Source organism: Paralichthys olivaceus, chromosome 3 (assembly GCF_024713975.1).
Source record: "Paralichthys olivaceus isolate ysfri-2021 chromosome 3, ASM2471397v2, whole genome shotgun sequence".
Classification (NCBI taxonomy): Eukaryota; Metazoa; Chordata; class Actinopteri; order Pleuronectiformes; family Paralichthyidae; genus Paralichthys; species Paralichthys olivaceus.
Window position 1 is genome coordinate 24,966,756 of NC_091095.1, and position 16,368 is coordinate 24,983,123.

At 39.1% G+C, this 16,368-nt stretch overlaps 1 protein-coding gene and 1 long non-coding RNA gene across 16 annotated transcripts in view; one reads left to right on the top strand and one right to left on the bottom strand.

The window, feature by feature from the left end:
- Positions 1-16,368, bottom strand: part of mcf2l2 (MCF.2 cell line derived transforming sequence-like 2) — a 122,518-nt gene that overhangs the window by 36,691 nt on the left and 69,459 nt on the right. For all 15 annotated transcript variants that reach the window (XM_069522571.1, XM_069522573.1, XM_020081330.2 and 12 more), the window contains exons 16-23: positions 16,001-16,067; positions 14,407-14,522; positions 11,093-11,162; positions 8,242-8,334; positions 7,729-7,821; positions 4,515-4,637; positions 2,090-2,170; positions 1,492-1,632 (exon numbers count right to left, since the gene is read on the bottom strand). In XM_069522571.1, coding sequence (XP_069378672.1) covers positions 1,492-1,632; positions 2,090-2,170; positions 4,515-4,637; positions 7,729-7,821; positions 8,242-8,334; positions 11,093-11,162; positions 14,407-14,522; positions 16,001-16,067 — 784 coding nt within the window. The remainder of the gene's footprint in view (positions 1-1,491; positions 1,633-2,089; positions 2,171-4,514; positions 4,638-7,728; positions 7,822-8,241; positions 8,335-11,092; positions 11,163-14,406; positions 14,523-16,000; positions 16,068-16,368) is intronic.
- Positions 15,223-15,533, top strand: LOC138407261 (uncharacterized). Its single transcript, XR_011240693.1, has 2 exons — positions 15,223-15,364; positions 15,501-15,533. It is a non-coding gene; the product is annotated as an uncharacterized lncRNA (long non-coding RNA).

The window sequence follows — 16,368 nt, forward strand, 5'->3', positions numbered from 1 at the left end:
ATGAAGGAGTTTTTACAGAATGAATATTGAAGACCTCTGTCATCACACTGTCACTGAGAATAGTTTGAGATCAAGTTAAATATTCTTCAGATTTATTATTTATCCATGTCTCTTTTTCAGATTCTTCCAAGTCCTCTTTGAAAAACCTTTTCATTCTTTGATAATTCAGATGCAACCCAATGTTATTTCCTTATACATGTCACGTGTCACTTCAATCCTAAACCTGGTAAATGCAGCATCATAGTCTAATCTGGATTTAAACATCTTGCCAAAGCATCGCCTTATCTTTCTTCCCTGTTGAACAAAGGAAGAGAGTTTTGCCAGCTAAATTGAATATTCACCTTCCTCATAAAAATTAGTGCTGTGAATAACATTCATGAACACAAAGGCATCATGTCCTTGGAGAGACACTGTCCAATTAATTTCCTATGATGTTCTTTCAAGTTGTTGGGCTCAGTCTTAGCTTTAAACTGATGAAAGCCTGAATTTGATGAATACATGACCTTCTCGGCTCTGAAAGTTAAATTATGAAAAAACAGGTCAAATATGAGAATCTGGTAATTTGATTTTCATACTGAATATTTGTAAGGTTATTTTATTCGTCCTTAAAGTGTTAAATGACCTGCTGCCCTGATGCTTCTCTGAGTACTCCCAGATCCCTCATGTCCTCTGACCAGCAGCTACTGGCTGTTCTTGGTCGAGGCTGTAGGGAAAAGGTGATGGTGCATTTGAGCTCTGTCACCCTCTCCTTGAATTACTGTAAATATGACCCATATGTTTTCTTATTTTTTTCTATTTTATTTTGTTTTACTTTTTGAAAAGAGATCAGAGACAGATTTAACAGATTTTTTATCTTATAATCCTCAGAATGCACACACTCGCCATGAGGAAACTATTTCACAGAGCCGATTCCAGAGACTTAAAATCCCACAGAAACCCGGAATAGCTTCTTCAGTCTTTTTATGGCGGTTGGCAACCGGAATTTAGTTGCATTACCGCCACATTCTGAACTGGAATTTGGAGTTTCTGCGTGATTAAATGTGACTTCAGAAGGAAATCAAACATGGAAGAGGACCGACATTGTGTGTTCTCTTTTGCATCGAATTAAATCATTTTGGAGCTGGAGCTGAAGGTGAGTTGGAAATGTATTGCAGTTATTTTTAATCGCTTCAGAGTATTGTATATTTTCTTATTCGGCCAATAAGCTAACTGCCCAACACCAAATTTCAGACAGTAAAGCTTGTAGCAGTTAAACACACACAGGGGTGAGCTGAGACCACAGGACAAATTGAACTGTCTCATAGATTGATACAAAACACGTGTATGGGCAACGTACACATGCATCATAACACATTTTTACTCAGATAGTTAGTCTGGATTGTGTGGTTTCGCTGGCTACAAATGAAGATTGCTGCTATCTCGGTGTGTTACCACCAGCTGTAGGTCCATGGGAGACCGTGAACCCACTGATGTGTGACCCACCCATCTGACCTTAAGTTTGTGTTTGAAGCTGTAGGATGGGGTCTTCTCGTGTCCATCGGTGGTCTCCTCTCGCTTCTTACAAAACAGCAGCATCTTGTCATACAGGAAGAGGTGCCTCTGCATGGGCTTAAACCTGGCCAGGTCCTTCACCTGAAATCAGGCCAGTCAGTCATTTTGTATGTATCCTTGTTCAGCTCACTCCACAGTCCAACTACTAGTGTTAAAGTGTGGTAACTTGTTAGTATAACATCTGTTTAATTATTTTGGTGTTGTCAGCAACTGTGATTCTCCTCTAAAACTGTACTCTGCAAAAACCCTCTCTGGGTGCTCTAACACTTGTGGAGCCTCATATCAAACACTATGCTCTTGTTATTGTTAAGTCTTACAAATGAATACTTTTAGAGCTCAAATTAGTCATTTGTGCACATAATTACTTGGGAAAATGGAAAAGTTAGAAATCTAAAAATGTGCACCATGCGACTCAAGATATTGGGATACAAATGTACACATATGTATGATTTAAAAGGCACAGCATTATAATGTTTATACGCAGCATCGCTGATGATGAAGGGACAGTGATACTATCTAATGGCAAGTGAGGTTGTACCTTGCTGTGGCCTTTCTTGTGGTCAGTCCACACATTAAAAGATCCCTGCATCAGCAGCTTCCCCAACTCACTCAGGTTTCCCTGTCAACACAAACACACACAGTTAGATATTTAGAGCATCTCTCTATGTGAATGATCCCACTTTGGCTCTTTCACAGTGTCACAGATCAACAGTTAAGAAGAAATCAAAAAAAATATTCATGAAGGAAAACAAAAGCAAAATATCCTACAGATATTATTGTATGACAGTAAAACACTTCCACTTGAAGAATGACATATTATTCATTGACTATTTATTCCAGCAGTCTTTGCATTTCTATGCACTTGCATAATCTGTACCATTGAAATTTCATCATCATGAATTCATAGATCTTTTCACTATTCCTCTTGTCTTGAGCTGCAAATTCATTGTGAATGCCATAGGTGTAATATTTATGAATAATTACAAAGGGAACGAAGCAGGAAGAAATTGTTTTGATAGAGCGACAATGGACCTTACTCTTCCAGCTCCATAGTACGAAGTCTTTTTAATATCTGACTGAGCCGATTTGTGCAATAAAGGTCTGAAACCATCTGACACTAGGCAGAATGCAAAAAATATCCAATGATGTCATGCATATGTGAACTGGTATACTGATGTTCCACAACAGTCTTCACTGATGTCCTCAGATTCACACATTGACAGTCAAGCCATGACTACAGAGTTTCCCTATACCTCGACAAAGATAACTAAAACATGGTCACATCATAGAACAGAGTCATTTTTCGACTGAGCTTTCTAACAGATTGAAAACATTGGCTGGCAACACCAAGGAGTGATGTGAAATACCAGAAATGTTTCTTCTCTTAGACATGAAACAGAACATCCAAAGAATTAGAACAACTTCTTCAGCTTCCCTTCACCCTCCAACGATTCTTTAACCAAGTATGGTTTCGACTCCCTGTCCCTCTGAACAAAGACAGGTGGTTCTTAAGATTGGTTGGTTAATGAATTATCTGGAGTTTACGCTGTGTGGACAGACTCGGTCAGAGTTTTCAACTGCTCCCTCGTGATTCTTTTCTTATGTTGTAAGAAACAACACTGACGCACCATAACTGTGTTTAAATTTGCTTCTCAAACTGTTAAAAAAAGAAATAGTAAAAACATCTGCTTTGTCACTGTGATACAACATGTACCCACCTGTGGTCACCTTAAAATAAACGTCCAAAAATGAAGGCAGTGTGTTTACTTTTTCTACATATTAAATGTGACCAGAAGCAGATCATGAAATTTGAGCCTGATCACCTGCTGCAATATTTCTGTTAGATGAAGTTTTAACTTTATTTTCACAAAGTCCAGAGACTGTTGTTCCACCATGGACTGACACACCTTTAATCTACATTTTTGTCATTTTGGTGTTCACTTTGTCTCATTATTCACTGCCTTTTTGCTGTATACCACTATATACTAATTTTTCTTTTCAGTCATTATGTATAATAAAGCCCTGAGGGGCTCAATTATTTCATTTTTACTCTGGGTCCTGAAAACACAATGGTTACCTAACTTCTGAAAATGCATTTCTCTGTAGACTGCTATGTGATTTAAATGCAGTATTGGCTTGGTTAAAAGCTCTGAGACACGCTGAAAGCCCCTGAGGTGGGTCCCTGAGGTACAGACTCTCATGTAGCATGGGCTGTGAGGTTCTGTCTCCCTGTGCTGTAGAAGCACTGTACCATTTAGATTTAGAAGAAGGAAAACGCTCTGATGAATTTCAGGGCATAGTACATACGGCATATGCTGTGAAGTTCCATCCCCCTGTGATGTACCAGAAGTACAGTACCTTTCAGTCCGAGACGGAACCCCCCCCAAGTAACCTTATATCTTGTTTCGATAACATAACGTTATATTGACACCCAAAATGACCAATTAGATTCAGATACAGAGCGCGTGGCAATAAAGATGATATTCTCACTGATTTCTGAGACAGGTCATCCATTTTTTGCCAGAAGCTCCAAGTGCCAGCCTCAATTGTTTCTGGTTCTCGTCTTCACCTGTCAGCCACTTCAGGTCTCCTGTCGCACCTCCTGTGGGTTCCAGTATCCTCCTCTACATCCAGACAAGACCCAACTTTGCCACCTGACATCACCTCTACCCGTTTCCTCTGATCATCAGTCCTGCAGTCCACACCTGCACCCGAAATTGTGCTGGGTATAGGGTCTTCTCATCACTTTTTCCACTGAACCAATCACATCATCCAAAAGCCTACTCTGCATACTTTGGGAGACCACAAGTCAACTGCTGTGCATGCTTCTACAAAGTGCAGTCTACCTAACTAAAGTTGATTAACGTGACTTAGCTGCTTGTTTCCTTATATTTCAAGTTATATTATTTTGTCTTTATTTTCATTGTGTTCAAGATGATGATGAATTCATTATTTATACTGACCTCAAAACCCGTGATGGCTATCTGGTGCATGGAGTCGTTGACAGACTTGATGATGTCCAGCATGGTCGCTAAAGCCTCCTCCAGCTCAGCCATGCCCTCACTTTTACTGCATTTTAACATCTCCTGGGAGACAGGAAAAGGGCAAGCGGGATCGAGAGATTGAACAAGGAAAGATACAAGAAGAAAACACTTGTGAGGCTCATGAGGACGATCATGATGTGGTATTTCTTTTATCCTCTTAACAGCCCTGGCCCATGGGAGGGAAGCGGGAGGGAGGGAGGGAGGGGATTTAAGACTTTTTTAGAGATATTAGCTGCTTTACACTGTAAACAACAAAAAGAAATCTACTGCAATCAATCGATTCATTTTGACTTTGATGAAATGGTAAATGCTCTGTATTTAAAAAGCACTTTTGTAGTCTTGATGACCACTCAGACATTTTACAGTATGTTTGCCATTTACACACACATTCATACAGTGCATATGTAAAGCACTTTGTCACACATCGTTCTTACTCTGCTGGCAGACACAATTTGGGGCTCAGTATCATGTCCAAGGACACCTCAGCATGCAGAAAGAGGGATCAAACCACCAGCCTTCTGGTTAAAGGACAAACTGCTCTACCTCCCAAGCCACAGGCATCCATGCTGACAGTTGAACTAATTTAATCAACATTTTAAAGAAAAACAACTAGAATATTAGTACTTCATGTTCAACTAAGTCATGGTTGTTTTTTTTCATGATGATAAAACAAATGCTATTCTGGCCCAGCTCCCATACAATGATAATGTAAGAGTCACTGCAGCATGTTGCCACTGACACATCAAACTGCGAGAGATGTAAATAGAAAGCAAAGTATTCTTGGGGTGTCAATGTAATTAAATAGCAGAGACGACTTCATACTTATGTAAATTATTAAGTTGACTCAATTTGTTTATTGACAGTTTTCAAGTTCAGTTCAGTTTTACAGTTTCAAAACATTCTGCTCGAGGTTTCTTCCAGTTAATGAGGGAGTGTTTCTCTCCACAGTCACCAAAGTGCTGCTCATTGTGGGAACTGTTGGGTTTTCTGTATAAAGAGTCTTCTATGTAAAGTGCTTATTTATGATTTGGCACTAAATAAATAAAATGGAATAGAGACACTGCATTAGTTGACCACATTCATATCTGCGTTAAAGGTCCAGTGTGTAAGATTTAGGTGAAAAGGAACTATTGGCTGAAATGTAGAATAATCCGCATGATGTTTTCACTAGTTTGTTTCATCTAAGTTGTAAGAATTGTAGTTTTCTTTACCCCAGAAAAGGTCCTTTATATTTAAATACTTTATATTTACATAGAGGGGACCCTCTCTACGGAGGCCGTCATGTTTTTTTACATTAGTCCAGACTGGACAAACTAAACACCTTTTGAGTTTTTATAACAACTGAAGGTTACCACGGGTTCTTTTTCATGTTTGGAAGGAGAGGGTGAGGTGAGGGGTGTTCAGCTGCAACAATCAACTTCAACACTAGATATCACTAAATTCTACACACTTTAAGTAAACTCACATTTTTAACATCTTGATTTTCACAGTCAAAGTCTATATTTACATAGAGCTTTTCTAGTCTTGATGGCCACTCAAAGCATTTTACAGAACAGCTTTGCCGTTCATCCATTCACTGTCGGAACAGCCGTATCACTGATATTCTGGTTGGAGGCAACCCACTCTACTCCTGAGCCAAAGCCACCTGTCGTATAAGTAGTATTCATAAAAAAGGCAGTATATTGACATTTAAATGATTTTTGTAATGAGTTTGTAATGTCAGAAGAAAAGACCAGATGATGGCCCAGTCACCCCTTGGTCCTACCCCTTGTTTTTGAGGGTTATTTGCACCTTGAAACAGAGTCACAAGGGGTAGGGGTTGAAACCTTCCCCTACGAATTGGGACAGCCCTTCAAGAAGCTGTTACATCATCAGTAGTCGTCATGAAAACCTGACATGTTATCAGTAGTCATCGATGTAAACAGACGAGACAAAGTTTTGCCAGTATGTCGTAATAACATTGTTGAGATCTTAAATAAACCACTGCTATTGTTTGCTGTTACTAAAGTGACAAACATCTAATATTCAAATAACATCTATGTTAATGCAGGTGAATCAATGATATTTGAAATTGAAAAGCCCGGATGCTCTGCATTATTTCACGTATGAATCAAAAGCACACAGCTGTACTATACTACCCTGCCAGGATGCTTTGTTATTAGAGGAGCAGTTAAGTTCAGTAACATTGCGTCTATCTGCTTGTTCAATCAAGTACATCGTGTGTCTTCAAGGAGGGGGGTGTGTTGGATGAAATTATGTGAAAGTACAGGTTAGGTTTTTTTTAAGGTTGTTGTGAACATAATTCATTGAAATGATATTAAACTAAGATAGTATAATCATTATAATTTCGTGATAAACAATCGTAATTATAAAATCCTTATTAACGGAGAAAATATTACATTTGTGGGTCTCTCTCCCAGCTTGCCGGTGATTCGCAAGGCACTCTGTTTCGAGGGCTACAAAAGCCCAATAACTTGGCCTTAACCTTTCGTCTCGGCAGGTATTGGGACAGCCTACCCCTACACGTGAACAAGTTATATTATTTTGTCGTGCAAAACAAAGGGGAAGGTAAGGCCAAGGGATGAAATGGGATCGGGCCAATGAGTCCCAATTTTTCCACAGTCGTATGTATGTGTTATATGTAATTGTATATTTTATTTATTGTATTTTAAAGCATCATAATGCATCTGTAATCGCAATAGTATGAACATGTTATCAGGCTAAATTATAAATGGTTAATGGAACAATCTGTATCATAATAAGAGATCAAATGCATATTTATCAAATATGTTTTAACTTGTTGAGACTGAAGCTTGCAGATTTACACATTACAGAACACAGACAAGATGTATACATGTTTCTTACTCTTAGTTCTGTAGTGAAAGACTGAAGCCTCACTGTGACTCCAGACTCAAACACAGCTCTGGGTGGCTCTTGTGGGAGATTACGTGGAGCAGGCTTAACATTATCCAGATCATTCCAAATCAATATCCCGTCATTAACGTACGGACATATTAGTCCTACTAAATTTGGATAATTTTTAATTGTATGGCTAAATTACACAAGCTACTCAACTAACGCGAGCATTTTATTGTGTGTGTGTGTGTGTGTGTGTGTGTGTGTGTATGGCTACCTTGAGCATGAGTTGGTATTTGGTGATCCTCTGGACAGGCTTCAGCAGGTAGGCATCCAGGGAGAGTTTGTGGTCCAGTTTCTTTTGGCATTCCTGTTGTGAGAAACACCAAACATTCTTCATCAGGAAGGGACGACAGACACGACAGACAGACTTAACTTAGCGTTAAAACTGCAGTCGGCAAAACACGCCAGCTACATTGGCTACAACAGCAGCTATTTGTAGATTTACCATCAAGTGAGTTTAATTCTTGCTTCTGATAGGTTTCCGATATAAAGGATGTACTGTAACAAAGACTGCAGTCTGTCTTAGACAGTAGCACCAGTGCTTAATGACTAAACTTATCAACTACTCACCCAAAAAAGAATTCACTAACTCAATCTTAGGGGAGTCACGTTACACTAAGTTACTGCTATATGAGGCCTCACATAAAGAAAATTAGTTTATTTAGCCTGAGTTGTTTTGTCCTAGTGTGTGTGTGCGTGTGTTTGTGTGTGTGTGTGTTTGGGTAACCTGAAAGAATAGACTGTCTCCACACTGTCTCCAGAGGACTTCAGAGCGGGGTTTGTTCTGACAGTACTTCTGATACACCTGGAGCTCCTCTTTCTGACAAAACAAAGACACATGTGACAGAAGTTAGATCCTTCTATCATCTCTCATCAGCTCTGGGTCTTTTTCACCTGCAGCTGGAATATGAAGTTTGTCAAGTCTGTTAAATGGTTAAGGGTTTGTGTTTATAAAGTTCTATTCTAGTCTTTAAATTTTACAGTTTTGCCATTCATCCATTTGCATACACATTCATACAGTGCATCTATGTGCAGCACTTTCTCTACGCAGCCCACCATTATGGCTCATTTGTGGTTCAGGGAACTTAAGCTGCTTTCCAACAACTCCAGAGATCTTCTGTAGTTCTCTGGAGGTGACTGCAAATGCCCGAGTGAGAGCCTCCAGAGTTTCTGCGGACGTTATCTGCCTGGCCCCCTAGCATAAAGTTTACAGAAAGTCTGTAGAGGTTGCTGTAAGGGGATCTCCCGCTAAATTCACTGCGAGGGACTGGGGGTGGGGCAGATGCAAAAATTAAAATAACTTGAGGCATCCACTGCCAGATATAACAGGACTCTTAGTTAATCATCTCTGTTGACGTGTTCTCCACCGCTCTAATCAAGCTGCCAATGTATGCTGCAGGTACAGAGGAAAATCTAGCTTGATGAGCTTAAAGCAGCTGGATGCAGAGGGTTGAGAGCTTGTAAAGGGGAAAACAGACCTCCTTCTTGCTCTCCTGAGAAACAGGAAGTCAAATGAACTTCTACATTCTCACTTTCTGTAGTTCTTCCCATAAAGCAGCAGAGCACATGTTATACATAGCTTCCCCCTGTTTGCAACAGTCACACTTGTGACTGGTCCCTGTATTAACATGTGTTTAAATGTGATCCTACATACACTGCACTGTAGTTGTAGTTGATTCGATCAGATTGCACTTAAGAACACACAAAGTCTGAAAAGACAGTTCGGCCCTGATTGCTAGACATCTCCTCTTTCAGTACCATTAGCTGAGACAAAAAGTATATACTAACCCTCTTTCCCACAAAAGCAAGCCTATAAATGATTAATTACTAATCAAATAATAATAATATTTGCTTTTGGATAGCACTTATCTAAACAAAGTTACAAAGTGCTTCACAGGAAAAATAACAAAATCCATGGCTAGAAGAAGAATGTATGTATGGCAGTGCTATGAAAGCCATGTCATTACCTCTGTGCCTTTTTTGATTCTATTTATTTATTTATTTGTTTTTAAACTAGATTTAACTAAATACCTACCCTCATATAGGAAGCAGGGTCAGAAGCTGTCAAAAGCAAAAATTGTGGGAACTGTTTAGTTCCCACAATGAGCAAGCCCTTTGGGGACTGTGAAGATGAAAAACTCTTTAGAAACCTTGGGCAGAACCAGACTCAGTGTGGGCAAATGGGGAAAGAGGAGGTGGGGGGAGATGAGGGAATAGAATAGAGAGAGAGATGGGGTGGTGGGGTCAGGGGAGGAGAGAGGGACTTCAAGAACATCATATGTGAACTCCATAAGTGTCATTATTGTGGTGAAAGTAATTACAGGTCGCATGTTAGAAATGCTTCCCAGTAAAAATAAGTTTTGAGCAGTGATTTAAAGAACGGTATTGAGTTTGCAAGCCTAATCTCAGACTCAGGGATGAGAAATAAGCGTATCTGTCAGAGGAAACCTTTCATAACCAGGCTCGTCTCAACAAAAACAGGCAATTGCCTGGGGCTCAGAGATGAAAGGGGTCCCTCGATAACAACTGATTACGATAGTTTACAGCAACAACAATTTTGTGAGAACCTCCTTATATTCTATGATCACATATGTATGCTTTGAATATGTATAGTCGACTACAATGAATTTTGAATCATAAAAAAAAAAACCCACAGGACTTTGACACCTGATCGGCAACAGATCTATATCTGATTGTGAATTGCAGAAATTATTAAAGAAAAAGGGGGAAAAAAGGAAAATATAAAACTGCTTAAATTAAAATTAAAACAACCTTCGAGTGAAATTATATTTCCTTAAAGACAGATTGGATCTATGTGATTGTACTGATAGGTGAAGGGCTGTCTATTCTTACCCTGGTAATGTCATTAGGTAAACCTGTCAAATCTAGCTCAGCTCAGCCATAAATAGTATCTTCACAAACTTGACGCAGGTCAGTTCTGGGTGACACAGATAGAGCGCGTATTCATTCAGTTTATTCCTGAGAATGTGGTTTGCAATAGACTGCAGTATATTAGTTTCCCACATGTTTATAAAAGGAGGTAACAGAATTATTGAAACATTCAAATATTCTGGAAACTCAACATTATCTTTATGGGTGAGCTGAATGGAGTAGAATTTCCAGATGTACTAAATGAATTATTAATTGGTCTTGATGACCACGCAAAGTGCTTTACAGTACAGTTTGCCATTCACACACACACATTCACACAATGCATCTATGTGCAGCACTTTTTTTTTCTAGGATGGGCAATCCGGGATTCAGAATCTTGCCCAAGAACATTTCGGCATGCAGATGAGGAAGACTGGGATTGAACTGCTGACCTTCTGGTTTGAGGATGACCCCTCAGCCACAGCTGCCGTTTAGTCTTACGATAGTAGAGTAAACAATGAGTAACTTATTCATTTAGTCTCTAAGATGTGGTGAAGTATTCAGTTCTTTTATATGAAAAAAATAAAGTATTTATTATACAGGAGAACATTTCACTCTGAATTATAGTAAAGTGTAAACTGACAAACTGGGAATAGCCAATGTACAGTGTACGTGCAGTACTTTGGCAGACTTTCAAAGCTACTCACCCTTTTCAGAAAGCAAGTTCCCACCAGCTCTGGTTTCTCTATGCTGTTCTCCAGCTCTTTCAGAAATGTCCTGCAGGGAATCCATGGACAAACAGGAATAAGAACATGCTGGATGCTAAATTACCCAAATGCCTTAAGTGACTTAATGTCATTAAACCAACACGTGTTAGTAATTTTTAGCTTCAACAGTTCAGATGTTCCCACAGTCTATTTCATTTGGATCTTCATGGGTTATTTAACCTCCTCCACCTCCAATGTTACAGTAGTGGGCCCAGAACAATTTGGGTCTTGGCCACGTTTTTTTGAAAGGAGATGAAAGAAGTGGAAAGAATCCGATGCAGTAACATTTGGTCCACCTCACACTTTTATCAGTTACTGCACAGAGAGATCAGAGGGTGTGCTGAAGCAGACAGGGAAATATATAGGGGGAAGGACAAAACAGGAAACAAGCAAGAGGGAGGAGGAAGTGGAAGAAAGAGAAGATGAATTAAAGAGGAAAAGAGAAAACAAGTCACTGCTTCAATCCTCCAGAGAGTATTACATACATTTTGTTTGGAAATGCATAAACTCTGCTGTGGATGTGCCAGGCTACTGCAGACTTTAAGAGCCACTAAAAAGGGGAAGCTTGGAAACACTGCTGGCCCAATTTGAGTTGGAAAACTCCAGCACAGTGTTGTAGTCTGGATGGGCAGCAACAGAGGTATTTGGAAGCGATGTTGTTCCACAAACACACAACTGCTCGGGTCTTTTAGGTCAGAATGTAGCCTTCACTGATTCGTCTGGCTGTATTCCCTCTTCCAGAGAATAAAAGCTGTTCATAGCCTGTTTTAGTTTGAAAAAGTAGTATGGATGAAGCCTATGTGTCAAGGGTTAAATGATTTTTTTTACTATGAAGCTTGAATTATTAAAATGTCAGTTCACTCATCATTGCATCCAGCAAAACAGATCCTGGGCAGAAACAGTTTACTTCTGCATGAATTCAAGACTGTTTGTTTACTATACATTGTGGGTGGTTAATCTACCACCAGGTGGGACAGGAAATTGTCTCATGCACACCCAATGAAGGTGAGTGGAATTTCATTTGATCTGAATGGCTGCCAAGCAACATTATTTTTTTTTTGTTACAGGGGCCTCCCTCCACCCTCCTGGTTAAACACAAGCAAAACAAAATGAATCTGAACTGATCGCTCCGCAGTCAGGACACACAGAGCAAAGGCGAGTAACATACTATGACTAATGTCATTCCAATAAAGATACGCATTTGTTTTAAAAAAAAAACTGCTACATCCTGACTGAACACTCTGAACTGAACATGTCACTCACTCTACAATGTGAAGAGGGCAGATATTGAACCGGCAGACACATATAAGCGGCACATCAGCAACAGCTGACAATGGAAACATGTTGTGTCATTAACAATGTGGTCAGCTTCTGAGTCACAGAGATGAATCCCCCATGAGTTTACTGTTCCTCCTGAGAAAGACCCAGAGACTGAGGCCTCACTGAGCCTCGAGTATCAAACAGAGCTGTGCGGCTCCCGTGGGGGATTACGTGGAGCCGGCCGAACTCATTATCCAGATCATTGCACAAATCAATGTCCTGCTATTAAAGTAATGACATATTAGTCCAACTAATTTTGGGATAATTCTTAATTATATGGCTAAATTAAACAAGCTACTCAACCAATGCAAGCATTTTAACTTGTGTGTGTGTGCTTTTACCAAATTTCAATTACATTGTATTAATTAGCTTCGTGTTTTGTATATTTTTTTATTTGCACTTAGTTTTTTTTTTAGAGCACTTCAACGTCAATGTAAACATTATTGTGTTTACTGTGTGTGTGTGTCTGTGTGTGGCTGCCGTCAGCAAACAAAGAAACAGGAATGCAGACAGATGGGATTTGTGGGAGTGAGTGTGAAGACAAGAGCCACAAGAGCAGATGATAAAAGTCTGTGTAACCCACTGCTTTACTTTTATATTTTGATATTTCAAAAATAAACAGAATGCTTGGAAAATAGTGGATATTTGGCAGTTGTCAAGTTATTTTGAAACTATTGAAACACAGATGGAGTCAATATGATGTATACCTATAATTCAAGCTTTAAATGCAGACGACCTGCAAACTTCAAATTTGTAGAACTTTTTTCGAATTTTTTTGACACAGTTATCAAACTTTGTTTTCTTTGGGATGTTTTGAATAGTCATTATTTTAACTTACACTAATGCATACTGAGACAATCCAATTTATAGAGGAAAATAGTCACATTTTATAATTTCTATTTGTTTATCCTGTCAGACACAGCTGAATGTAAGCTTGGCTGCTTACTGTGTGTACACAGATAATAAGAAAAGTTCAGTTGTAGATTTCCATCCAACAGCAGCTCCTGAGATTTCTGCCAAATGTCACTAAGAGATGAAAATGGCTTCAAACAGTCTTCAGTGCTGCTGTTGAATTTACTACATTTGTATTTAGTTGTCACAAAATGGAGAGAAAGTAAAGCTTCCTGTTACTGCAGATATGTACTGACAGCCCGCTGAGCAGATTTTATACCTGATTATAACTAAACCAGAGCAGATCTGCTGTTCTTATTTAAATTACTGATACTGAAGCCTCAAATATACCATGTCCTAAATTATGTGTCTTTTTTTTTAAAGATAGTTTACTTCACAAATAGGCTCTAGGGGGCCCCTGACCCTTGGGTCGTAAGGCCTGTGCACAGTAGGCCCTTTGAGTGACCCATTCATGCTCAGAGTGCATACCTAGATGCACAAAATACAAGACATGCATGTCAAGGAAATCCAGTTACATGCTCTTATTTTTTTTCAAAAGTTTTAAACTGTGGCTTGAATGGGAGATGATATATGCCATGTTTGCTGTAAGTCAGTGTAGTTTAAAGTTGTATGTGAGAAGCTCATTGCATTTATTTCTGTCAATAACTACAAAAACAAACTGTTCCACAAACAATTATACTTTGCATATGTTGTATAAACCGACAAATTGTCTGTTTAGAAATGAGAGGCTCTTCAAAAATCTTCTACTTACAGTATTATTGGGAATTTGATGTTGATCTAATCTATGTTGTATTTTTCAAATCAACAATGGTTAATATTACTACAACCCAACTCCGTAAACAAAGCGGAAAAAAAAGTTAGTGAGGAGCAAACACTGAGCTACTATTGGACTTGGCTTACTGTTCCTCTAATTTGTATATTGTGTAAATATTAGATTTCCTGTTTTTATAACACTGATGCCATTGTTTCCATGATACAGTAGCAAATGTGGCAAAGCGAAGTATAAATGGCATTTCATTTACCTGTTGTGAAATTCATATATCTCTGGCAGGTTGCCAAACAGCACATCTCTTTTGTTCTCCAGGGAGGGGGGGGTGAGATGGCTGAGCTCGGAGTTATCCAGCTCTGCAAAATAACCCTGGGGAGAAGCAAAGACTGATGAGACGGCGAAGAAGAGAACATCAGGCAAATCAGTGAAAACAACACAGCTCATTTCAAACAGAAACCACAGCCCATCAGCACACCAGCTCAGTCCACAGATTAACACTCATGAGTCATGAATTAGACTACTATACACTACCACAATATGCTTCATTTTATGACTATACTGTGGTTTTCAGCCCAGGGGCAGTTGTCCGGGTGCAATCTAATTTGAAGCTATTGCATCAGATCAAATCTTGAAAATGGGATGTTCAAAAGGCAAAAAGGATTCTGATGTGACTTAACGTCGTGGAATGTTAAAGAAAGCCCTTCAAAATATTATATTTGTATCATTTAGTATATATATGTAACGGAGTTAAAGTGTAGTATGATTCCACTTGCCATACAAACTCATCTCACAACACTGACACTTAAATATCCTGGGGTTCTTAAATGCAGCACCCCTGTAGATTAGGGTCGTGCACCCCTGTAGATTAGGGTCGTGCCCCCCCCCTGTAGATTAGGGTGTGCCCCCCTGGAGATAGCAGCAGTTGGACCTTGCTGTTTATCTGGTAGGTGCACGAATATGAGCTCCGCTAATGTTTTATATTACTAACTGTAACTTAATACTAAAACATGGTTTAAGTTGCACTGCATTAACATACACTTCCTAAACAGTTGAGCCGATCCTTGTTTTGTTTTTCTTTGTTTATAAAATGGCTAGTGTGGCATGTGTTAGCTAACCCGCACTTCCTTTACATTTTACATTTTTCAGATGATCAATTGTATGTGTGTGTGTGTGAGGAAACCCGGACTAACTGTGTGCGATCCTTCTGCCAGGTACATTACGCTGTGTTAGCTCTGTTATGTTCATTTTAATATTAGAGCAGTTGGACCTTGCTGTTTATCTGATGATCAATTGTATGTGTGTGTGTGTGAGGAAACCCGGACTAACTGTGTGCGATCCTTCTGCCAGATGTTAAGAATAAAAGACATGTTTGCCAAAGTTGACGGTCTTCTTCTGTGAAATACACAACGCAACGGAGGAGTACAAAGCCGCTACATATATATATACCTTAGGTGTGACAAATGTCTTAATGTAAATGAAGCAAGGCATATAGAGCACCTCTTCAGAGCTCTAAGTGCAGAATTGCACATCTTGTTTTGGACTGTGCAGTGTTGAAGTGTGTCTGCTCAGGTGCGTTTGTGACAAAAGAAGTTCCGATGCGGGATCATTGTGTTCCAGATTCCCTGGAGATTATAAGAAGTCAATACTCTAACAGGGCTGTGATGTTAAGTTAATGAGGTAAATCCAATGCAAAGACTAATTAAAGACAAACCTTTTGTCAGTTTTGTATTATCTGCGAGAGAATGCAAGATTTTTCTATTGAGAAAAAAAATATTGCATCTGATTTTTTTCAGCAATTTAAATTAATAATAACAAATGAAGGTAATAGATTAGTAAACATATTGTACCTCCATGATGCTTTGCAGTTCCTCCACATATAGCCTCTCTGTTTCAATCAGCTCCGTCATGATGTGTCTGCAGAAAAAGAGAAACGAATTTCGGTCATTTGTAACATAAAATGTATTTTTTTTTGTGGAACCATTAGAGCAGAATTTTACCCCAGATGCATCCAATGTTTCTCTCATGCTTACAAACAAACGAATAAATCAGTTACCAGCAGTAAATATGTCAGTTAAGTGCTCTTTGGTCACATTAGGGCCAGCATTTTGAAATCTGACCAGTGTTGTGGTCCATTTGGATCCTCTACTTAGCTAATGACAACAATTGAAAACACAATAATAGCATTTCATGGCTTAGTGGTTATGAGTGGAGTGGT